Genomic DNA, 26,379 nt, shown 5'->3' on the forward strand with positions numbered 1-26,379 from the left:
AAATGAGTATTGTTATAATTTATACCGATATCATAGGTCCACCAAAGACTTCATTGAATAGAGGCCTTTGAATCTACAAACGTGCTCCAAGTACTCCATTGAATAAAAGCCTTTGGATCTACGGCCATAATAAGTGATAAGAAGATATTTCAAATACTCCAAAGGCCCCTTACCATTTCTGTGGGTAAACGGTGTATTGTGTGAATGCCCTGGTTTCTCTAAAATCTCTATCGAATATGGGCATTAGGATTCCACCGATTTTACCAAACCAGAGTTCACCATCTTGGATTTTAAAATGGCGTCAGACATCGATTTTCGTCATCCCCTCGTCGTGCCCGTTCCAAAAAATACCCATGTTGTATGGGTTTCCACCGATTTTCCCAAACCAGAGGTCGCCATCTTGGATTCCAAAATGGCGTCGGACATCGATTTTCGTCATCCCCTAGTCGTGCTCGTTCCGAAAAATACCCGTATTGTATGGGTTTCCAACGATTTTCCCAAACCAGAGGTCGCCATCTTGAATTCAAAATGGCGTCGGACATCGATTTCCGTCATCCCCTCATCGTGCCCGTTCCGAAAAATACCCATATTGTATGGGTTTCTACCGATTTTCCCAAACCAGAGGTCGCCATCTTGGATTCCAAAATGGCGTCGGACATCGATTTTCGTCATCCCCTCGTCGTGTCCGTTCCAAAAATACCCGTATTGTATGGGTTTCCACCGATTTTCCCAAACCAGAGGTCGCCATCTTGGATTCCAAAAAGGCGTCGGACATCGATTTTCGTTATCCCCTAGTCGTGCTCGTTCCGAAAAATACCCGTATTGTATGGGTTTCCAACGATTTTCCCAAACCAGAGGTCGCCATCTTGGAATTCAAAATGGCGTCGGACATCGATTTCCGTCATCCCCTCATCGTGCCCGTTCCGAAAAATACCCATATTGTATGGGTTTCTACCGATTTTCCCAAACCAGAGGTCGCCATCTTGGATTCCAAAATGGCGTCGGACATCGATTTTCGTCATCCCCTCGTCGTGTCCGTTCCAAAAATACCCGTATTGTATGGGTTTCCAACGATTTTCCCAAACCAGAGGTCGCCATCTTGGATTCCAAAATGGCGGCGGACATCGATTTTCGTCATCCGCTAGTCGTGCCCGTTCCAAAAATACCCATATTGTATGGGTTTCCAACGATTTTCCCAAACCAGAGGTCGCCATCTTGGATTTCAAAATGGCGTCGGACATCGATTTTCGTCATCCCCTCGTCGTGTCCGTTCCAAAAATACCCGTATTGTATGGGTTTCCAACGATTTTCCCAAACCAGAGGTCGCCATCTTGGATTCCAAAATGGCGGCGGACATCGATTTTCGTCATCCGCTAGTCGTGCCCGTTCCAAAAATACCCATATTGTATGGGTTTCCAACGATTTTCCCAAACCAGAGGTCGCCATCTTGGATTTCAAAATGGCGTCGGACATCGATTTTCGTCATCCCCTCGTCGTGCCCGTTCCAAAAAATACCCATATTGTATGGGTTTCCACCGATTTTCCCAAACCAGAGGTCGCCATCTTGGATTCCAAAATGGCGTCGGACATCGATTTTCGTCATCCCCTAGTCGTGCTCGTTCCGAAAAATACCCGTATTGTATGGGTTTCCAACGATTTTCCCAAACCAGAGGTCGCCATCTTGGATTCCAAAATGGCGTCGGACATCGATTTTCGTCATCCCCTCGTCGTGTCCGTTCCAAAAATACCCGTATTGTATGGGTTTCCAACGATTTTCCCAAACCAGAGGTCGCCATCTTGGATTCCAAAATGGCGGCGGACATCGATTTTCGTCATCCCCTCGTCGTGCCCGTTCCAAAAAATACCCATATTGTATGGGTTTTCAACGGTTTTCCCAAACCGGAGGTCAATGATTTCCCACATAATTGTTAAAACTCAATTTACGCACTGCGTAAAAAAAGTGACTTAAATTGAGTTTACTTCGTAAAAAAAGTGACTTAAATTGAGGTAGCGTAAAAAAAGACTTCGTAAATTGAGGTTTTAGTGTATCGCCAAATCAGCTGCACTTACACAAGGAACCAACCGAATGACTGCTTGGGACTAACAGGCATCTTCAGTGTATAAGTGCTGGTGATCTTCTATTTTTAGGCAACAATGGCACCTGCCACGTCAGAATGCTGACCAATGAGGGGAAGAGGGAGGAATTGATGATGCATTGAACTGACACCCACGTAGACCGTATATTCCACTGCATCCACGTCAGTTTCCCCCAAGGCATGGCAGAGAGGTTTGCTTTTGTGGTTAGCAGACTGCCTATGTATCAGGCTAAGAAAGGCGTGCGCGTGGAAGTAGGAAGCGATAGGGAAACGGTTTCTTGTCCGTCTCTGGTTCTAGCGTTTGCTATGAACGAATAGTTTGAGTGTGATATATTTAGAATGAAAGATAGAAGCAAGTGAGAGATATACAACTACCAAGTACGAGGAAAGGGACGGGCCTGGGATTGAACCCATGACCTTCTGCATATGAAGCAGTAGCGGTAGCCATCAGACCACCAACCCCGTCTCAATTCTATTTTGAATTCTTGAAAGTATTTTAAGGTGAAACAGTTTGGAATCAACTTCTAAGATTGCACTAAAACTTCAAAGGCACAAATCTCGCGAAGAAAGCATCCCATAACAGTGCACTTTTTATTTTGGCTTTGTGCACTAGCAGAAAGCTTAAAATAAGAAGCTCAGGAACATTTGCCAACTATTCCTCCAGTTTTGTGCCTTTAAAAACGTGAGTAGGTGGAGAAGCCGGCCATTGTGCCGGCCATCTTTGCATTCCGAGATGTTTCACCTTAAACTAAATTCTTTGAGAAGTTTAAAAACAACTTATTGTTGATGAAATTCTTTAATTTAAAAAACATGAAAAATACAACAAGTAATGAGGAATTCTAATAAATATTCTTAGAGAAATGTCTGGGCAGACGCTTTGACGAATAATACATTCATCCAGTCTTCAAAATTGCCTTTGCATTGCGTTGCTTTGATTCATAAAACAAGGAGAAAGAGAATGCACGATCCTTATTTTTCAATCCAACAAGGCTTTGATTTGCTGCAATCATTTCGGTGAAAATACTGCATCATTTATTTGAATCATTTGGTGCTCCTCGACTAAGCGGACTACGCTGCAGGAGGGTAACAAACATTGGTGGTAGGCCTAGCAACCAACAATGTTTTCTTTTCATTGCGAGTGCGTGTCAGTTCCCTGCTAAGACGTTCCCTGCTTCTCTAAATGGTGAACGATCTTGTGTGAACAAAGTGATTCTCCTGAAGCTGTTGTTTAGTATTAATTGATTTGTCCAAGTGTATCAAGATGTTAATAAAATATTGTTTATTACAGCCACAATCCGTGTCATATGTATTTCCGGAAGAAAATGAGTGATGTTTCATCAATATGAATTTTTGCGACATTGGCGTTATGCTCGAAGAAAAGCACCAACACTGTAGCGATGTTGGTTTTATGGATCGTTTGAAATTTGCATGGGATTTATGGAACGGAACGGACACTTCATTATTCAATACTTAACAATATGTTGTCTCATGTTCAATAAAAATAAAATTGTTTGTATTGCCTGGGAAAGTTCTACCATATCAAAATCACGCCTTTATTCTTATCTTATTTGCTTTGGTTTGGGGTCCAGTCTTATTAAAGCAGAGGAAAACCAGCGAATCATTATTATTCGACGTTTCAGCGCAATATATTTTGCCTTCTTCTTGAATATTGTGTGGAAATAAAACAAATTTTCGATTCTCCAGCGTGATGCTCTAAGATAAAGTTTAATTTTTTTAGAAAGGAATTCAGTTCATTTAATCAATCTGACTCTTAAATTTCTTTTTTCATAAAGACTAAATATTCCGCGAACAAAACTTGATAATAATCTTGCTGCTGGGTATATTTTAGTGCAAAAGGTAAAACAAGTCTCAATCAATTAAATGCTTATGAGATGGTCAGTTGTCAAATGGCTGTTGTTAATAGACGACAGGGTTTCCAAATGAGGGGTGGCCTCAGCATCAAATACATTGCACCAAAACGTCGGAAAATAGTAAATCGCTGTTTTTCCTTTGATTTTATAACCAAAGCAAATAAAATTATTAACAGTGGATAAATCAAGCTGTATTATTAGTCTAAATTAAAAACTGGCGACATAAATGGACTCAACTAGCGAAAATATAACTAACATTTCACACCAAACTATTTTTTCGTAGATAGAGCTAATCTTGAAACGAACACTATTAAATACTCAGATCAATTATAAGCTTACATCCATGGTAAGTATGTTAGACTACAACACTTTTATTCATTTACTATACTGTTTACATATGCCCTGAGATAAGTTTCCCAAAGGGAGAGCCAAGAAGTTCCAATTGAATACAAAGCTCGCTGAAAACCACATTTTGCATGGGATTGTATTTATGCATACCGAGGTCTAGAGTATGCAGTGTGCGTTGAAATGATTTGAATCAATGATGTATTATTTTTGATCAAGTGAGCACAGGAGCAATTGAATTGAAAAAGCTTGAATCCCACGCTAAGCATTGATATATTCAAAGCATGCTTTTCAAAATATCTGTGCAGCAATGATGATCTTTGAAGACTGCATTCATCTCCTGATTCCTGTAAGGTTTCTTAGTTTTGTTTTGTTCATGGTTAGTAACATCGGTAGCTGAATAAATTTACTTTACTTTAAATTTTATTCAGCAACATTTCAGGATAGTCAGATGAGGAATGATTTGTTCAACTCTTACGCAGTAACAATGTTAGTTGAATTGGATTGATTCCTGATTGGTTACTCTAACAAGAAGTGTCTAAAATTCCTGTTGCGACAGATCTGCAAAGTGAAACTGAAAATTACGAATCAGCCTTCTTTCAATTTAGGCTAAGTTCTAATTTAACTTCATGTCAGTATCAAAACTTTGGATCATAATTTTCTTGTGAAAAAAGTTTATCTTTCATGGAGTTCCACGTCATTTGTAATATTTTCTACGTTCTTATTAGGATGGTGTAAGTACATTGTTATAAAACTAAAGGTTCAAATGTTTGTTATTCTTTTTGAAAATCTCGTGCATTCTTAGTTAATAGGAATGTTTGATGTTTTATTAGACGTTTGTCTTCTATTGTCGAACACTATGTTCTACAAATGCATCCAAATGATTCTCTTTGTCTTTGAAATTCAAAACTATCCTAGTATGAAGGCTAAGGTGTATTTAAATTTTACAAAATCTATAATATAGGTATTTAACACTAAAACACAAAATTTAGAATAATTATTTAATGTTCTATCTGAGAATAAAACTTATCACACTTCTTACACACTTAAATTATTTCACAGATTCCTGTAAAATCTCAACAGCAGAACAGTTCGGTATTATAAATTAACGGAGTACGATAAATTTATACAGTATTCGGTAAAAAAAATCACCAGAATCTACAAAATTTCGACGGAATTACGGTATACTATTTTACCGAACTGTTCAGCTGTTGAGATTACGGTGAAATTCACGGATTCCGGTAAAATGAGCTTAGTGTATAGCACATTCTTTATTTGCAAACCAAACTTTTATAGATGGTCGGATAGACCTTGGGTAGGGTATACTTCCTTTTTTCCTATGCTCTGGAGCATGGTTAAACTTGACAGTTCAAACGTTATTTTCTGCTCCCGGTAATTTGAGAATAACTAACCATCTGTCAACTTTGATCTGAATCACTACTTGACTGTCAAAACTCAAATGGGTCGACTGCGAAGTTTGAAGAGAAAAATAACAATCGAAATGTCAAATTTTGACTAAAAGTTGACCGATTTGGTAAAACGGTTCACAGCGTTAGGAATGTATACAATCAATTATTTCTAAGAATACATTTTTAAAGAATCTCTTTCGAAGATTTTTGATAATGCTTCCAAAACAAATATTCATGGTTTAATACAAAATACATAAATGTTTCAGCGAATTTATGGTTTTCATTGAATCGCTCATGAAATCATGCATGTTTTCTTCAAAAAAATGTAGGAAGTCGGATCCTCACTTTTGATTCACTTTGGCAGAAGGTTTTTAGAAAGCCACGGAGTTTATATTTGACAAGAATGTGCGTGGTATTGAAAAAAAATTAATTACATAGTTTATGACAGTTCGACCGACTATAACCTTTGAAACCAAGTGCATCATGCAAGTGTAATAATTTTGATAAAAAAAATTAGAATCTCAGTGCTAATAACTATAAAATAAAATACTTTGGTAATATAAAAGACACAAACGGTGAAATTTTTCAAAGCATCTTTCTGGAATTTCGAAAAGGTTGGAATGGAATCTGCTGAAAAAAAAAGGTTATTTGCGTAAATACTAACTTTTCTGTTTAGAAAAATTGTGTCAATGTATTGAAATTTTGTAAGTAAGATAAGAAAATTCAAATTTGTTGCTCAACTAGACCTACTACCCACAGTAGATCATATTGGATATTACCTTCTAAAATAGTGTAGTAGAACTGAATTAAAACTAAACACGTCTTGACTGTCAAGTCACTTTTTCGAGAATCGGAAGTCACTATTTAGTCACTTATTTCTCAAATCTGATCACTAAAATAAGTTTTTTCCGCACCACCTTTTGCCAACAGCCCTGTGCATCAGAGATTCATCCTCGAAATCTACCAGGCATTCGTCCAGGAACTTTCCCAGGTTTTCATGGCTACCTTGATTGTCCCTTGGATCGTAGTTGCTTTGGTCATGTGTTCTGTAACTCGATACCTCCCTAACTCAATGGTATCTTTTTTTTTATTACTTTATTATAGAGACTTTCAGCCCTGGGCTGGTTCGTCTCTTTTAAAAGAGAGAATTAGATTATTTTTTACAGAGTTTACGTATATCAAAGTTTTTTTTTAAATTCCTACGGAATTCTGAAATATGGATTTAGTTTTCTTTAGTTTCTGGCCTTCGGGGTGTCATCGTCGTTCGTCCTGTCAGTAAGCAAGTTTCATCTAGTCCCATCCGTTTACCTAGTTGTAAGTAGTTACGCAGGTCTATGTTGATTGGTAGTAGCCGGTGATTTTGAGGAATTCGATTAGTGATTTTTCTCTGTCTGCGTCATTAGATAATGCGTCTCTAATGCTCAGGCCGATGTCATGTTGATCTCGGATGATTTGGAATGCAGGGCAATTTATAATTAAGTGCTCTACCGACATATGGGTTGAGCACACCGAGCATTGTTTGAGGAAACCATCCCGGGATCCGAGGTCGTGTGAAAATCTAGTGTAACCACAGCGTAGTCTAGAAAGTATTCTTTGGTCCTTCCAGTTTTTTGTGTCGATGTGTGTCACCTTTTATTTTCCGTAGAAAAGAATCTCGAGCTAGATTCCATTCGTTCTCCCATGTTGAAGTAAAAACTGTTTTGATCCATATTTTCAAATCGGCTGCAGGTACTTCAGGGTGCGCTGGTATTTTTGATCTGCCTTCTGCTGCCAGCTTGTCAGCAGCTTCATTTCCCTTGATACCGCAATGACTGGGGACCCTGACATATATGGTGTTGCTGTTTGAAGCTGTTCTGATTGCTTGCACTAAAGGGTGTTTGTTCTTTGGGTTCTCAAGAGCTCTCAGTACACTAGCTGAGTCGGTAACAATAGCTTTCCAGGTAAAGCTGTATTCTGTAACCGCCGAAAGAATAGCCGTAGCTTCGGCCGAAAAGATCGAGGTGGATTGGGGTAGGCTTCCGCATTTATTGATATTGGGTCCGAAAATGCCAAAGCCAACTTCGCTAGAAGTCTTTGAACCGTCAGTATAGAAGAGTTCATAGCCGTTCAGCTTTCTTTTGATAAGTTCATTGAAACGTGGAATCACAGTAGTGGGATTCAGGTTTTGCTTGGTTGGTGTATTGAGTGTCCAGTAGATCCTGGGTGGAGAGAAGTCCCACGCTTCATCTCCAACCCAGTGGACCGTGGACACTGGGGGGAGGATTTGGTGGGCGAATTGCTGAAGGAGTTTGTTTGCCTCTTTGAGGAGGAACACTCCCTCGTCAACCCCGCTTGTTTTCTCCAGGAAACTGACAGCTTTGGAGCATACGGATATCGCAAAAATGTATCGGAAGGGGGGAATTCCAGCTTCGACGCATGTGGATGTTGCTGGAGTACAGGGTAGGAGTCCAGACAAACTGCGGATGCACCGATTGTACGTCGGTGCAAGTTTGCTGATCACGTTTTCGGAGTTTCTACACAGCAGTTCGGCACCGTACAGTAGCCTGCTGCAGACAATTGCTTTGGTAACACGCAGACCCACGTCGCGGTTGTTTTTGGTGTGCTTGCTGGTGATAATTCGTAGCAGGTTTAGTCGACTTTCACATTGTTTTTTGATACGATCGCAGTGCGGTTGAAAACTCAGATGCCGGTCTAAGTATAATCCCAGGACGCGGATCGTAGCATCAAAGGGAATTTCTTCGCCGTCGATGGTAGGAGGATTCTTTTTGGTGCGATGCCTTCCTGAGCATATATGGGAGAAATGGCTTTTGGATGGTGATAGGTCGAAGCCTATAGATAGTGCCCAATCATGTACTGCTTTGATTGCGTTTTGGAGTTTCCTGCGGATCAAAGTTGGTTTGTGTCCTGCAACGAGGATAACAATGTCATCCGCAAACACAAATATAAAAACGCCTTTTGGTAACGTTTCAAAAACTCCGTTCATGGCGATAAGGAAGAGGGTTACCGCCAACACGGAGCCTTGAGGTACGCCGGTTTCCTCCGGAAAAGAGTTCGATTTCGTGTTTCCGATGCATACTTGAAAGGTTCTGTTCGTCAGAAAATTACGGATGAAAGCAAAAGTGTTGCCACTGATTCCCCAGCTGGCCAGTGTTCTAAGCACTCCTGGAGTCCAAGTACGATTGTACGCCTTTGAAAGGTCCAGTGTGGCCAAGTCCACGTGGAGGCCTTTTTCGAGGGCGTCGTCTAGGACTTGGCCGAGTGTTGCGAAGTACGTGTTTGTGCCACATCCTTGGCGAAATGCGTGTTGTCGATGGTCGAGGAGATCGTTGTCACGGATGAATTGTGTTAGTCTTCGATTGACCATTCGTTCCATGACCTTACCACAGCAGCTGGCCAAGGAGATGGGGCGGTATCCGCTCGGTTCAGTACGATTCGAGTCATTTTTGGGAATAGGAATGACTAGGCTGTATCGCCATTGATCGGGAAAAGTTCTATCTTCCCAAATTCTATTGTAATTTTTAAGTAAAACTCTTTTTCCGATGGGTGGAAGGTGACGAAGGAGAGGGTAGCCGATGTCATCTGGCCCAGCTGATTTTCCTTTACCGTTACCTAATGCAAAGGACAATTCAGCAGAAGAAAAGGGTTTGTCTAATCGATCACCTGGGCGGCTACGCGGGATTGAGATGGATTCAACGGTAGTCGAAAAATCGTCAAGCTGAGTAAAATCATGGTTATAACCGCTCCGAGAGCTCAATTTAGCGAAGAAACCACCAAGAATGTTCGCAATTTCTTTGGGGTCCCTGGAGATGCCGTTGCTGGTTTTAATGGCAATACCGTTGATGCCGCGTTTCCCTTGCAACGCGTTTATGCTTTTCCACAGTTCGGAAGATGAGCTGTCACTGCTTATACCGTTCAGGAATTCGTCCCATGATTTGCGCTTTGCAGCACGAACTATGTCCCGGCATGCGTTGCGTTTTGAACAGTAGTCCGCAGCTATTTTTTCTGCGTTAGGGTGGTCTTTCGGAATCCGTTTCATTTTTCTTAGGGCTTTCCTCCTCAATTCAATAGCGGTCTTGGTTTCAGGTGACCACCATCTTAGCGCCCGACGGCCAGCGTTTGGGCTTGTTTTCGGAATGGCTTCGGAGGCTGCTGTAAGGATTGTGCTAATCAACCCTTCTAGTGGAGTATCATCTTCTATAGGGCTGATTTCAATGGTATTTTGGAAAAGTTGCCAGTCAGCTAATTCATATTTCCATCGTGGACGTCTGGTTGTTTTTGGTGTGGGGAAGTTGCAGTAGATCGATATCGGATGATGGTCACTACCCATGGGATCCTTGGAAATTGACCACTGAAGGCGTCCTAAAAGGTTTTCGCTAGCGAAAGATATATCTATGGCGGAACTGATAAGCGGTCGCGTGAAAGTGGGAGAACCGTCGTTCAGTATACGAAGGTTTGCTTTTTCCGAGGCCCGAAGAATTTGGAAGCCCTTTTCAGTGTTTCTTCGTGAACCCCAGCTAACATGATGCGCGTTAAAATCGCCCAGGATCAGGAAAGGCGGGAGAAGCTGATCGAGAAAATTGGACAACCTCTGCTCAATGTTCTTGCAATCCAATGTTGGTATATAAATACTGACAACGGTTATTGGAAAGGGAGATTCAACTCTAGCTGCTACTGCGATCAGATCTGAGTTAGGAGTAATGTCAACGTAGGTTGTTGATCTATGGATTCCAATTGCTGCAGACTGATAAATGTTTGCCCCACCTTTCAGGATCCAGTTGTATTGGCCTTGTAGAGTTTTTTCCATTGTTTTGGTGTCTGATCTATGAATCTCCTGAAGGGCAATTATAACGGGTGTAGACTCTGCTATGAGCAGTTCTAGATCAGCAAGGTTGTTCGAATAGCCATTCATATTCCACTGTATCGCTAGCGATGAATGCTTCGTCTTCTTGCTACTCGCGTTGTCTGGGTGTGAGGGAGGGGTTCTTGTTCGCGTACTTCGTCTGCGTGCTAGTTCTACGGGTTTGCAGGAAGACTTAAAACTGGAAGCAGATCGCAATGGATCTTCACAGGCAGAAACAGCTAAAGTGGGTCTTTCTAGCGGTGAGGATATTGAGCTCACAGGAATGAAGGTCAATAAAGCTCTCAGTACACTCTTTGCCAAGTGTGCAAATTTTTCCACACGCATAAACTAACACTTCAATATCCACTTGACACTTCAGATGTTTTGTCATTGTTGAGACCGATGTTTGCATGTTGGTTTATGCGTGCGGAAAAATTTGCACACTTGACAAACAGTGTACTGAGGGCTTAAGGATGAAGGGCCAGCAGCTGGAATAGCGGCGTTGTCGGTTCTGTACTTCCATTGGTCATATTTTTGCGCATCCGACCGAGCTTCCGGAGGGATAGGATTATCAAATTGTAACTGTGCAGGCGGAACTGTCTCCTGTCTGGGAGCCAACAAACGCCGGGGATTGTCCAAACGATCCGATTCACACGAGGCTCTCACGCTGGTGGTGCTACGACTACTTGAGGCATTTTCCTTATTAGTTTGCTCGTCGTGCTGGGGGAGTATGATGTTATCATGCGACCCGTTGTTTTCCTTACAGTGCAAAGCCTTAACTTCCTCGCTGACCGTTCCAAAGGAGTTTGCCAACGAACGCCGGAGGTTGTCCACCGGTTCCGGTCCAGCAAAGTCTTCCGCACTGGTGGGGCCCCGGCTGTCCGAGACCTTATCCTGCTGGCTTGTTTTTTTGGTTCTGTCGAAGTCCGGGTGGGGGAGTATGATGTTATCACGCGACCAGTTGTTTTCTACAAACGGAGTACCGATGGTTCCAACGCAGTTTATTTCTAAAGAGTTTGCCAACGGATGTCGGAGGTTGTCCACCAGTTCCGGTTCACCAAAGTCTTCCGCACTGGTGGGGCCCCGACTACCCGAGGCCTTATCTTGTTTGCTTGATGTGTTTATGAGTCTCTCGGAGTCCAGAAGGGGGAGAGTGAAGTTATCACGCGACCCAGAAGTTTCCAATCCCAAGGTTTGGACGTTCGGGAGTGCTGTTTGAGCCGCTATGTTAGTAAGGAAAGTTTGTTCAGGAGTTTGTTGGGGGTATCGTCCTCTGTTTGATGCATGTTGTTTTTATCTCGACATGAAATATTTTTTGGTTTATAACTCATTGTAGTTATTTGTTATTACGGATGGTGGAAAAAGGTAGGACGTAGCTTGCTAAAATGTTCCTGATGCCACGCTCTCTTCCATTGCTTCGTCTGAAGACGACGAAATGTGGTGTTCTATCTCTGACTCATTGCAAATATCGTTTTCAGGTGCTGGAAAATCTTCTGTATCGGAGATGTACATTACTGATTCGTTGGCCTTGGTTCGTTTAGCATGGAGATCGCCGCTGTTTTTTTTCTGCATTTTTTTTCCTCAATTTCGGTTTTGTTCCGATGTTGGTCCCAGAAGCGACTACATCCATCGGCGTCGCGGGGACTATCGATAGGTTCTGCGCTACGGTGACTGGTGTTGCCTTGCTTGTTCTATCTTTCTGGTTGTTGTGCCCTTGAGAGCCGGGAAATGAGGGGGGGACTTGAGTTTTGGTGGGTTGCTGTCGTTGTAATTTGGAGTTGCTGCTGTCGAGAGAAGTGGTTTTGGTGTGCGCGCGTAGAATTCTAATTTCGTTGTCCTTTTTAGTTACGGTCTCTTGAAGGAGCGAGACTTTAGCGACAAGGTCCTCAATGGTCCCATGCTTGCGGACCAGATCCAACCTGGAGTCCTTCTCTAAGGCTTTCTCTAGATTTAGGATCCTCTCATCCTTCTTTTGTATTTGATTTTGCAGGTTAATAATCAGTTTTTCGAGACGCTGGAATTCGTTGCTGCTGTTGGGAACATTTCTTGAGGAGATTTGATCTTCGAGACTCTTTATTTTGCTATCCTTTTCAACCATTTGTACAGAGAGAGCTTCCAACTTCGCCGACAAGTCCGAGATGGTTTTATCTTTGCTATGAACTGCAATGCCTGCGAAAGAACGTTGACCAGTGCTTGCTTCAAAAGCTCTTCTGGCTTCGGGATAAGACAACCCCCTATCGACTCGTATGTGCTGTATTGCGTCCTCGTTTTGGTAGACTGGACATTTACGGCTGCCGAGCGAATGGTCGCTAGACTTACACCGAGCGCAGTATGCAGGGTTTTGGCATCGAACACCTTGTGTCAGTTCATGTTCCTGGTTGCAGTTTCCACACGTCGGGATTTGCTTCTGGCATTTTTGCCTGGTGTGGCCAAATTGGTAGCACTGGTAGCAGAGCATTGGTGCAGGGTAGTAGGGCCTGGTTCGAATACGCTGGTAACCGATGTCGATGTGTTCGGGAAGTGTAGTTCCACTTACGGTGAGAATCACCGTGGGTGTGAGTTCTCTATCTTCACCTACTTTCCTGGTTATTCGACGGATACCTATGATGTTTTGGTCCTTCAGGCAATCAAGGATCTCCTTGTCATCCTTAACCTTCATTAGATCGCGGCAGCTGATCACGCATCGTGTTGAGTTGAGTCCCGGGTGGTAGGAAACTTTGACAGCGGTACCATCGGTGAGTTGCGTCATCGTTAGAAGCCTTTCGATGTGGTGCCTACTTCTGACTTTCAGTGCGTATGACCGGCCCTGAGCTTCAGGAATTGCTCCTTCGATCCTTCCGTTTACCCTTTTCTCGATTGATTGACGTAGTGTGAACGGATGTTCTGGCATTTTGCCGTTCACTGGTTCCATGCGCAGCACTATCAGCTCACCGCAGTTTCCTTGTGGGTCCATATAACTGGGCAATGTAGCTCCAGTGTACGTTCCGTCGATGTAACTAGCAGTCCCTCCTCCAGGATCACCGGGGAGGGGAGGATAGCCGCCACTCAGCGACATCGCTGGTGGGGCGTGTTGATTATGTGGAACACCAATGAATCGAGTATTTCGTATGTTTCTTTTTAAGTGCTAGTTAATTATTTTCTTATCCTGCACGCAGAGAAAACAATTTTGATATCAAATATATTCTGAGTCATTACAACAATATTTCTGTATTATCTGCCGGCTTATAATTGCGTTTCATTATTTTAATAGCTACTATCAATTTGATTTAACAATTTTTATTTTTGATTTTGACAGCTGGGTCCAATACGGTTCAACAAAATTTATTTTTGATTTAATAATTCATTCTTTTGAAACAACAATATTTTTGCATTAAAATAAAAAAATTCTTTTTTGAAACAAAGTCTTGTTCTTTTTTGATTCTATAATATATTTATTTGAAATAATAAAAAATATTCGTTGATGCCAACCCCCTTCTCTCACCACCCATTTTGTTATTTTTCATGAAGAATTAATTTATTTTCGTTTTCATTAGTTAACATTTACAACGACAAGCAAATATAAAAATGACCTTAAGTACCTGCGCCGCTTTCCTCATGTCAAATTATTGAATGAAACTGTTTTGCATCGCAAGTGACGAAGTGGACTCATCAGCTAAATCTACTTTCGCTGAGTTAGTTCCAGTATTTCTACTATAATAAAAAAATGAAATGATTTGATTCAAAACTAGAAAATGATGGTCATAACTTACCAAAGAAGGCTTCTATCATGGATTCCGATGTTTCTAAAGTATTGAACTAGTCGATTTATTGCACTTTTGCATTGCAAGTTCTCCGCGTCGGTTATTTTCACTTTTACACAAAAGCATAAAACAAAATGGCAGATCAGCTCTTTATATATCAGAATCAACAGTAAAAGAACTGAAACAAAAAAATCCTCAATTTGAAATGAAGTATTTTGTCGTTGTTTCAAAAATGAATCTGATTTGAAATGCTGTCAAAAGAATCAAAAATATTTCTGTTTTGTTTCAATAAAAATCATTGCTGCTTCAACGCACTTCGTTTAGTTACAACAAATTGAAAAGTTTTATCAAAAATAACAAAAACAATTATTGTTTTGAATAGCTGTTAATTCTCTACGTGTGCGTACGCGAAAACCAACCGCCGATTTGAGTGACTGGCTCGAGCAGAAGATGCAAGCGGCGCAAACGAACTTGCGTGCAAGTTCGAGTGAGAAAGCTGATGTGGGGTTATTTTATCACGATGGCGACGTTGTGTGGCGTCCTTTCGTTTGAGCAATTGTAAAACTAAATCTCTTTTTCCACTAAACTGGGAGAGCTGTTATCAAAATCTTCACTATCCACTAAATCACTGGCAGCGAAAGGATATTTTTCACTATTTTTCGGAAGTAATTAGCGCAATTACTTGAAGAGAAACGCGAAAAAAAACTCGACCGTGAAATAGTAAGCGACCGAACGTGTCGATGTAAACGATACTGACAATGGTATCCTCAATATCAAGTTATGGAGAGTTGACTGTGGTTGAATTTCCATACTGATACTTCATAAAATTCCTCCAGAAATTTCATCTGGACTTCGTGAGGTAATTTCTCGAAATTTAACCAATAAATTTACTGTGAACTCTTGTTTGAATTTCTCCTCCCTAATATTTTTCCAGTAAATTTTCGAACAATTTCTTCAAACATTCTACATATCGCACAGTGCCTTCTTTCCCGTAGATTCTTAAAGTTTCAATGGACATAAAACCTAAACAATTCTCATATAATTCAGGTTCTTCTCCGATTTCGTTAGGCGTTCCTTGAAAAATTCTGGTGAGAATTCTTCGAGGCATTCTTTCGTAAAGTCTTGATTTTTTGCAGAGATTTCTCCATCTATTCAGCTATTATTTGTTCCAATATGTTCCCTACAGATTACCTGAAGAATTCTTCTAGATTCTTTGCGTGTATTTTAAATCCGTTGTAGAATGATTGAGAATTCGTTCGTCAAACTACAAATTTCAGACGCAATGAGGGTTGGGGACGCAAACATGCCTTTCGTAGAATCGCATCTTTATATTAATCCTTTCATATTCTTTAATTTAGGTACGTAGGATGCTGCGCTTTTGAATGATATTTTTAATAACAATCTTATACAATGCAGAGCCTTTAGTTGAATTGAAGCTCATTGCCATGCCTTCATGAGCTGTAATTCGTCAAATAATACATAGCGTAGCATAGACTAACTGTACATATCAATGGTTGCTACTGCGTGATTGATAAGAACTGGTAAGACTTGAATTTCGTTCCAAAGGAATTAGGGATGAGACTTTCCGCTTACTCTCGAAGAGCACATTTTAGTAGCTCTCACATTATTGATCAATAACGGTGCCGACCAAGTCCTAACAGTCAGTTGGGGTGGGAAAGGAATGTTAGTGTGTAAAGACCGAGAATACCCCTGCATCTCCTCAATCACCACGGGAAGGGTCTTGATTAGTAAGGGTGGAAAGAGGTCTGGGAATCACCTTCGATCAGTGATGCGATCCATGGATAAGGAGGAAAAACACGACTCTTACTTCAAACTAGTTTTGCATTTATGTCTCGTGGTAAAAGATATTGTTTTGGTAGAAGATTGGAAAAGTACGTCTACATTCATAATGTCGAATTATTCAAAGGTTATTAGTAATGTAGTGACTTGTAATGACGAACCATCCAAAGTTTGATTGAAAATCACATACACGTGATAAATATCTTTTCGCACTTGCACAACACAACGTGAACCCCTAATTCATCAAATTAATACTTTCCAAAATATCCGCAGGGTGACTACATGGGCGCCAAAATATCCAAACTCGAGGACCAATTCCGGCACAGTGCGGCCAACGTGGGTGAAAAGCTTTCGAACCTGTTTGCCGGCATATCAATATTCGTCAACGGATACACCAATCCTTCGGCCGATGAACTGAAGCGTCTGATGATGCAACACGGCGGTACATATCATCACTACAAACGGTCCACGACGACCTACACGATTGCGTCGAACCTGCCGGATGTGAAGGTCAAATCAATCACCTCCGAGGTGATCATCAGTCCCCGTTGGGTAGTAGATTGTATCGAACAGAAGCGAATACTGGATCACAGTAAATATCTGCTGTATAGCAATCATAAGCCGTCGCAACCTAAGTTGGTCTTCGGTAAGCTTTCGAGTTTGGACGTACAAAAACCGGTCGTAAGACCGGACGGTAAAGACGATATCAGTAAGGACGAGTTTATGAGCCTGTTGACCAAGCTTCATGTACTTAACGAAAAGATGAAGGCATCCAAAAGTGCTGAAAAACTATCCCAAGAAACGTCCTGTACTCCGACCACTCCTTCAGCAAAGTCCGGTCAAACGAAAAAACTAGAGTCCGAAAAAGTAAAGAAGCAGATCTTTGCAAAATCCCAGGACAACGATGAGAAACAAGCTGGACCATCATCTCAAACCCAACCTACCCCAAACGAACCAAAGAAAACTTCTTCAAAGGCATCGCTCACAGCGACGGACCCCAATTTCTTGTCGGAATTTTTCAACAATTCCCGCCTTCACCACATAGCAACTCTGGGAGCTGGCTTCAAGCAGTACGTCGGCGAACTCCGAGAGTCACGCAGTGCAACCTCGTTTCCGGAACGCGAAACTCTGCGGCAACTGCTTCCCGCACCGGATGACCTAGGGGGACCACGTGGCCCATTCGTTATGCACATCGACATGGATTGCTTCTTCGTGTCGGTTGGATTGAGGAAACATCCCCATTTGAAGGGTCAACCGGTGGCGGTCACCCATTCGAAGGGCTCCGAAGCCGGCAAGGTTCAATCGCACCCGGGCCAGAACCGCTCGCTGGAGATTGAACTGTACCAGAAGCGGCTGGAAGAACGCTACAAGACGCCGGACATTCCCTACGAATCGCGCCTGCTGAATGTGGACGACAACAACTCCATGTCGGAGATTGCTTCGTGCAGTTACGAAGCGCGAAAGATGGGCGTCAAGAACGGGATGTTCGTCGGATCGGCCTTGAAGCTTTGTCCGAATCTGAAAACCATTCCGTATGATTTCGAAGGCTACCGGGAGGTGGCTTTTACGCTGTACAACACCATTGCCAAGTAGGTATCTTTAATTGTGGGTGATGTTGAATAATATGATTTTTTTAATTGGGATGTAATGTTAAGCAAAAAAGAAAACTATCATATAGTCCTGTATATACTGAACAACTTTAACAACCACACCATTCTTCTGAACGAACAGGATTTCAAAAGCATATCACTCCAACAGTAAATACCGCTTATTCCTTAGGATCTCTGGTACCTTTTATCATATTTTCCTCAACCTACATATGCGTCTTGACTTTAATAATCCTGAATTACAAACTGGTGTTCTTACTTATCGAAGAACTGACTAAATACCAAGTTAATGATCTTCCTTTAGAAGCACAATCTGAACCTTTGCAATACTCAAAGGTCATTTTTGACTTCAATGTTAGAGAACCAACCTCCTAGCTGTGTCAATGATCCCAGTTCAGATCCTCATTAAATAGCATCGAAATAACCCAAAGCCATATCTATCGAGCTTTTGTGCTACGCTTTTCCACTTCTAGATTAATATCTAAACATCTGGTCGCCACTGAATTTCGGCCCCTCTGAATGAGTGGAGTATGACTAATCCTCAGCCAAGTTAGCATCTTCTGATCTCTAGAATTTGGGTTATCGCCACTCGTGTTTAGTGCCTTGATTACCCCGTTTATGTGTCCTTTTAGGCGTCTTTGGTCTTCTTACTGGGACTTGGGACGCGAAAGTTGAAACTTTTGCAACTTATTAACTTATTTTGGGAGTTTCGGCTTGTGGTCTTTCAAAATTGCGTTGATTAACTGTTTATCATTGCCGACGTTTCGGTCGCAACTTAATAACTCTCGAGAGATAGCCCAGCTCCAGTATTCAAACAACGGTGCTAGAACCGCCTCTAATTCGTGCCGTTGAAACGTGGCGTTGACCAACCTCAAGTTTTAGCGTACCCAATTTTGTAGGGCAAGGTACGCCGTGATTGCCAGGGAGCTGGCGAAAGATATCCTAGGGATGGTACACAAATTATGTCACGCTAAATTTCGACTTTTTCGACCCCCTCCCCCCCTTTGTCACGTTTTTTGTATGAGTCCTTCGAAAATTTTGTAAGGCTTGTCACGCTTGGCTTGACCCACTCCCCCCCCCCCTTGGAGCGTGACGTAATTTGTGCATGACCCCCTAGCAGCATCCATTTTAATCTGTCTCCTCAATACTCCACCTATGTCTTGTCACAGTAGACACTTGTCTTATGGTATGGGCATTAAGATAGGGAAGTGGTCACTACTATGTGAATCATTGTCCATCTTCCAGATGAACTATACACTCAAAATTATCCAAACGTCAAGGCTACGTGAAAAATCACGTAGAACCTGAGAAAATGAATTTTTCGAGAATTTATCTGACATGAGTAACAATCATCGGAACATCGATAGAAATTACATGAACTGCCTCTCGTACGTACTGTGGTGCCCTATCAAACTGACGTGAAATTCATGTACCACGGCATGTTCATTTCGACAACGGTATGTTGTGTGCATTTTGTGTCATACTTGTGTGTCAAGATGGTGCCTATTAAAAACAACTAAAGGTCGATTTGAATACTGTGGTTCTTTTTTCTGAAGTATTTTGAAATAAAAACGAATAAAAGTGGATTGGACTGCTGTACGAATGTTTTATGTATATTGAATTGGTGATGGATGGCCAAGCGACATTATAAAATGGATCAAACATTTTATTTTTCTTCGGAACAATTATAAGGAACGGAACCAATCAAATAATTGAAGGCTGGTTATTTCATTATTTTTTCGTTCGAATTGATTTCCTCTGGCTGAACATTAAATGTAAGTATTGCATTATAAACTGTATAAATTAAATTAATACTGATTCGACCTCCGGAATATTTTTGCACGGATCTAAAATCAGTGATGTAATGTCGAAGCTGCAGCTAGCTGATTTACAAGTAACCAAAACCTACTTAAGCTCGCCAAAACCGCTCGTCGAACAACAATTACAAGTACCAGCGATCTATTGAATTGAAAACGTTTCGTTTCGATAAACAATTATTAATTTGAAGTACTTTGAACGAAATCATTTACTAGCATGTTTGATGAAATTCAAACCGAAAGAATATGTATATATAACAACATTTATACTTAATGCAACTCACTGGATCCCCATCTACGTTCTACCAATGCTCTCTGTTGCGAAGGCAACGGAAGAATACAGTGGTCCGAAGTTTTGAACAGGTTTTATTATTACCAGCGTTAAAGTTTCCTAAAATCATGATTTCTGATTAAATTTCAATATTTACGAATTTAGCTGCTCAAAGGTTAACTTACGTTTTGTAAATTCTTCTAGCTTCTAATCCGGTAATTGGTTGATCAAAGGCGACTTTCAGGAATATCTAGGGTTATCAAATTCACGTTATTATATGAAGTACAAACAATTATCATCTCAAATTACCGTAATAAATCGAATTCAATGCAGAAACTAATTCATTTTCTCAGCTACAATTCAATCTAACCTAGAGGAAGTTTCTGTAAATAGGTCAATTTAGCTGCATGTTCAATTACACGGATATATAAATTCATACCTTAGCAAGTAAGTAGAATAACAACTTTAGTATTAAGTAATTAACAAATTCAATAGCTATTAGCCCTTTAAATAATAAATTTAGCTTTCATCACTCGTATCGGCGTGGATAAATTCCGTATTTTTGGCTATCTTCCTTCTTTTGTCCACAGAATATGACAGCTAATCTCGATCTGTCTGTAATACGTCAATCTAAACCGGTACGCTGAGTAGGAGGTGCGCTCATGGACGAGGGGCGTTCGTGACACTCCCCCCAGTAACCGGATGCTCATCCGGTCTACTCCTATTTGTCCCGACGTCTAGCACCGCCAATTTCACAGCCGGTTTATCGTAAATTCCGGATGCAGTCTGCACCGTTGCCGATCGCACCTGGCCATCCTTGGATTGTTTAACAGCAATGACTCTCCCTTTGGGCCAGCAGTTTCTAGGGAAGCTAGGGTCAACTATAATAACTATGTCCCCAACCGCAATTGGTTTAACTGGGTAGAACCACTTTGATCGTGGTGTTATCATAGGCATGTATTCTACAACCCATCGCTTCCAGAAATAATTCGCCAAAATTTGAGATGTTTTCCATGATTGCCTTAAAGTGATGACATTATCGTCGAAAGATACTAGAGGCTTCAATCCGTTTGAAGACCCCACCAGAAAGTGGTTTGGGGTAAGCGCAGAGGAAGATTCATCATCCAATGGGATGTGCGTCAACGGTCTGCTGTTGACAATGTTCTCTATTTCAATCAAACAGTTTCTTAAACACTCATCGGTGGGCAAACGTGTAGACGGTTTAATTTGGATGAGGATTCGTTTAACCGTCTGGATCAACCGCTCCCATGCCCCACCCATATGAGGAGAAGAGGGTGAGTTGAAGCTCCATGCTGTTGAAGCTGTTGTGAATTCTGCTGCGATTTTACTAGTATCAAGATTTCGAAGCGCTTCTTTCAGTTCCTTAGAGGCCCCAACAAGGTTGGTTCCACGATCACTAATTATCTGCAGTGGAGTCCCTCTGCGGGCAAAACAGTTTTGTAGAGCCATAATACACGACGACGTGGATAAAGAATGCGCAATCTCAATATGGATTGCCCGTGTAGTCAGGCAAGTTATTAACACCCCCCAGCGTTTCTCAGGGTGTCGTCCAACAATGACCTGGTATGGACCAAAGTAATCAATACCTACGTATGAAAATGGGCGTACATATGCTGCTAATCGTTGCTTTGGTAGACTTGCCATCATCGGAGGTTCAGGTTTTGCTCGGCGTATTTTGCAATGCTGACATGTTCGACGCACTTTTTCGCATTCCGATCGCACTCTTGGGATGTAAAATTTACGTCTTGATTCATTGATAAAGGTCTCATTTCCGGTGTGGTGATATTTCTCATGTATGTGCTGCAATACCAATTTGGTGAGAGGATGTCCGCGGGGTAAAACTATAGGGAATTGTGTGTCATTGTCAGCAAAGTTACAAACATCGATACGACTCCGTATACGCATAACACCGCAGTCATCAATGTACGGATTAGTTTTGTATAGAGGGCTAGTTTTAGTCAGACGCTTATTTGCGGCCAACGTTTCCATTTCCTGCATGTAACCATCCATCTGTGCCCGTTTATACAAGAAATTCTCCGCCACCAGTAGTTCTTCGCAAGTTAACGGTCCTCGAAGACGATTTTCACCTTTCCTTAAGATATTTGCAGGAAACCGAAGCACCCAAGTAGTGTGACGTAGTAATCGCATCCAATTCGAATATTTTTCAGGATCCAAAATTTTATCAACTACATCGGCGCTGTTGTACAACAAACTCGGACGAAGCTCTTCAACGGTATAACCATTTACCATGTCTGTTCGCCATTCGACCGTTGGTTTGGATAAGAACGATGGTCCAGCAAACCACCTGCATTTCCCATCAAAACTCGGAAGTCCATTCCATTTTGTTCCTTCGTCGGCTACATTATCCCTGTATCCAATTCCACTCATTAACGTCAGTGGTCTCCAATATTTCCCCGACACGGAAGGCGACGAACTGGGAATATTTTCGGTGGTCAGATTTGAGCCAACAGATCACATCACGGGCATCAGTCCAAAAAAAACGTCGTGCGATACTAATAGAGTGTCCTAGCTCAACGCTTTTCGCTAATCGGGTTCCAATTACGGCCGCCTGGAGTTCTAAGCGAGGAATAGAGACGAATTTCAGCGGCGCCACCTTAATTTTCGACGCCACTAACGAACATGTTATTCGGTTTTCTTCGATGAAACGGAAGTAGCATACTGCAGCATACCCGAGTTCGCTTGCATCCACGAACGTATGAAGTTCCACCAATCTATTCGTCCCCAATGAAGGTGACAAATCATAACAGCGAGGAATACGCGCTGACTCTGCTTCAGGGAGTAAATGTAACCAGCACTTCCACTTCTGCAATTGGGTTTCTGCTATCTCGTCGTCCCATAATGTCCCTTCTCTCCAAATCTCTTGGAACAAAAGCTTCAAGTATATCATATAGTGGGACAGTAAGCCGAGAGGATCATAGACTGACATCATAACCCGTAGAATATCTCTCTTCGTGGGGTGTTTTGCACCAGAAAGTAGTCTTTGTCGGCATACAAGTTTTTTTCAGCTGATCTGGACTCACCAAGCGCTTGAACGACGGTTGAGGAATTCGATATCCAGTTCCTCATAGTGAATCCTCCTTGTTCGTGTATAAAACAGATATCTTTTGCTAGTTTTATTGCATCATCTTCACTATCGACGCTCGCCAACATATCGTCGACGTAGTGACCCTTATAGATAACTTCTACGGCTTCTGGAAACTGCGATTCAAACTTGCTTGCGTTAAGGTTGATGATATACTGGGCACAGCTAGGCGAGCATTTTACACCAAAGGTCATCACCGTTACTGCGTACTCGGCGGTAGTACCATCGTCTTGACACCAAAGAATGCGTTGGCAGTGTTGATCCGTTTCGTTCATCTTCACGCGAAGGAACATTTCAGCAATATTTTTTCGCAATCGGCCGCTCTCGAAACCGATACAATACTGACGTTAAATCGTTCAGAAGATCTGGACCTTTCATAAGGACAGAATTGAGCGAAACGTCACCTACTGAAGCTGCAGCATCCCACACGATGCGGATCTTATTCGGCTTATTTGGGTTAAAAACAGGGAATATAGGTAAATACCAAACCTTATTTTTTGGTTGCTGAATTTCATTGGGTGAAAGTCTACGAATGTATCCCTTTTCTAAGTAGTCCTCCATTTTAGATTTTATGGCTGCAGCTAGAATTGGATCACGCTTCATGCGTTTCATCAGGCAATTGTGGCGCCTCAACGCCATTGGTTTACTATTGGGAAGTCGAACATCATCGTACTTCCATAGTAATGACGTTTGATACCTGCCGTCGTCGAATTTCGTAGATGTCTGCATTAGTTTAATTGCGCGTTCATCTTCTGTTGACAGCATTAGCTTTTGTGGACTCATGATTCCGATACTATCTAAAGCGAAATGTTGTTTAACGGCCACATTGAGTTCAAAGTCATTGGGAGCAGAGTGATGACAAATGTGGAAGCTATGTGGAACAGCAGTGTGGACCGTTGTACTTTGTACGGGCCATGTTCCGAAAACCATCCATCCTAATCTAGTCCTTGCAGCCACGGGCTCATTCGCATCACCCTCTCGACATTCTAGGGGGTGGATTAGACGAACATTGTTCATACCAATCAAAATTCGCGGCTGTATATCCACGTAAGAATCTACTGGTACCCCTTGAAGATAAGCGAACTTAGCTGATAGCTCCTCGAACGATAATGATTGCACCGGTAGCTTGAGCTCCTTCACAGAATACACTTCGTCGAGCCGATGTTTGGGACTAATTTCGTTTGAATCGGATATATCCAACGTGACAATTCTTGCTGAATCCTCGTATCGACACGTATCGGCAGTCCAACGTAAGCACAATGGATGCTTTTCTCCTTTGAGTCGCAGTTCAGAAGCAAGACCTTCTTCAATCAGGGTCAACGACGAGCCACAGTCTAAGAATGCGTAAGTGCGAATTTTTCTTCCTTGATTATGGAGAACGACTGGAACGTATTGGAAATATACCGATTGGCCGTTTCCTCTATGGGTATTGCAATTGTGTTCAACGCTGTTTTGAATAGGTAAATTGTTTGCAGGTTCATGGTAGCCTGTGGCGGTTTCCGTGCGCCTATCCTTAGAAACGTTATGCAGCAACTGATGGTGTTTGAAGGCACAACCATTTATACTGCAAACCTTCGTGGACTTACAGGAACCGAAATGCTTTCCAAGGCAGCATGGACACAGTTTAAGTTCACGTAAAGTGTTCCAACGGGATGGAAGGTCCATTGCCGCAAACTTGCTGCAATCCTCTACAGTTTTACAGTCATCTTGGCACACGAGGCATCGACGAAATGCTTTAGAAGATAATCCTTGTTCTTCAAAAGTTTCCGTGTGGGCATTTAAAAATCCGTCGTCCTTACGAGTGTAGCGTTGTTTTTCTATCGATCCTAGAATCGGGGGAATAGTCACCGCACTAGCTGCTTCGGCTATAACCAGTCGCTGAATTGCGTGAGTGTTACTCGATATAAACCTTGGCGATAAGTCGCCCAATTGAGCCAGATCATAGGTGGTAATCGATCGACAAGGTTTTGTAGCAATGAAATATTGTAAAGATGTTCTTCCAAATTGAAATTTTGGATTGTGGCAACCATGTTTCTTACAGCTATTGCGAAATCAACCAGAGTATTGAGCCGATCTGTTTTCGGCGCTGGCAAAAACTGAATCTTCTGAATGAGGGCGTGGACGATGATTTCTGGTCGACCATACAACAATTTTAACGTGGCCAGAACATTTTCCAGATTCCCCGGATGTAAAAGCTGACACCTGACTGCCTCGAGCGCCTTGCCTTTGAGGCATTTTTGTAATCGTATCATATTTTCTTCAGGAGTGTAACCGCAGATGCGAGTCGTGCTGTCGAAGGTAGCGCTAAACAATGGCCATTGTTCTGGGTCGCCGTTGAATTCCGGTAGGTCTTTAGACACGGCTTGACGTGCGGCAATCTGACTCCTATTCAGCATTGTTTGATCATTTCCAAGCCCAATGGTTGATAATGGATCTATGCTTGGATGATATTGCGGGTTAGGTTGCTGGACGGGTAACGATTGGTACGGCAGACTGGTACGCATAGGCCTGTTGATTTCGTGCAAATTTTGCATTGGAGATGAATGGTGCTGCGGATTAGGAATGGCTGAGGTTGAAGCGAATCCAACGGTCGGTATGTGTGACTGATGGGCCGACATAAAGGGTTGCTGAGTTAACGACGTAGATGATGCATTGAATTGTGGTACTGTACGCGAGGGAGCTAACGGGACGTAATAAAACACGGCGGACTACTTTTTCGAACTAAAAATGGACTGTATTAATTAATTTTTAATTTTACTTTTAGTGAACACACTTTATACGACCGATTGGTCAGACGACTGTACTTTTTTTGTTTCTCTTAGCGGAAAAGGAAGTAAAGTAATGTTGGCAGCGCGCGACTGCGATGATGACGTTTGCGCTGCAAGGGATGTGCACGAAGTCTACACAGCGTGTAGGGATGGTCTGCACGCGAACATCCACCCGGCCCTTGAGGCGGATGCCTCAATCCATAGGAAGCGGAACCAGCTTGTGCACCGCTCGCTGATACTCGTTCTGTCCACGTCGTACAGTAACTGTGCGTACAACACCGTACTGATCCGGATGGGTAGCGACAATTCTGGCGAGTTCCCATGCCGCTGGCGATGTGTTCTCATTTTTGATCAGGACCAACTGCCCCGAACTCAGGTTCTGCTGCACTGATTGCCACTTGTTACGAGGTTGAAGTGTGGCAACATATTCGTTCCTCCATCGTGCCCAAATATCGTCCACGTGTCGTTGTACACGTTGCCATCTGTTCAGACGACCCTCCTGGATGTGGTTGATGTTCGGCTCGGGAAGCAAATTTAGCGGTTGGTTGATGATGAAGTGCCCTGGCGTTAGGGCCTCGTATGAGTCGACCGATGTTGATAGCTGGCATAACGGACGCGAATTCAAACACGCCTCAATTTGCGTCAAGACGGTTGAAAGCTCCTCGTATGTAAGTGTTGTGTTTCCAAGCAC

At 42.2% G+C, this 26,379-nt stretch overlaps 1 protein-coding gene across 1 annotated transcript in view; it reads left to right on the forward strand.

Annotated features, from left to right (window-relative positions):
• LOC5574088 (DNA repair protein REV1) overlaps positions 1–26,379 on the forward strand; it is a 37,807-nt gene that overhangs the window by 2,651 nt on the left and 8,777 nt on the right. The window contains exon 2 of the mRNA XM_021840435.1: positions 16,375–17,690. Coding sequence (XP_021696127.1) covers positions 16,375–17,690 — 1,316 coding nt within the window. The remainder of the gene's footprint in view (positions 1–16,374; positions 17,691–26,379) is intronic.

Source organism: Aedes aegypti, chromosome 2 (genome assembly GCF_002204515.2).
Source record: "Aedes aegypti strain LVP_AGWG chromosome 2, AaegL5.0 Primary Assembly, whole genome shotgun sequence".
In the NCBI taxonomy this organism is placed as follows: Eukaryota; Metazoa; Arthropoda; class Insecta; order Diptera; family Culicidae; genus Aedes; species Aedes aegypti.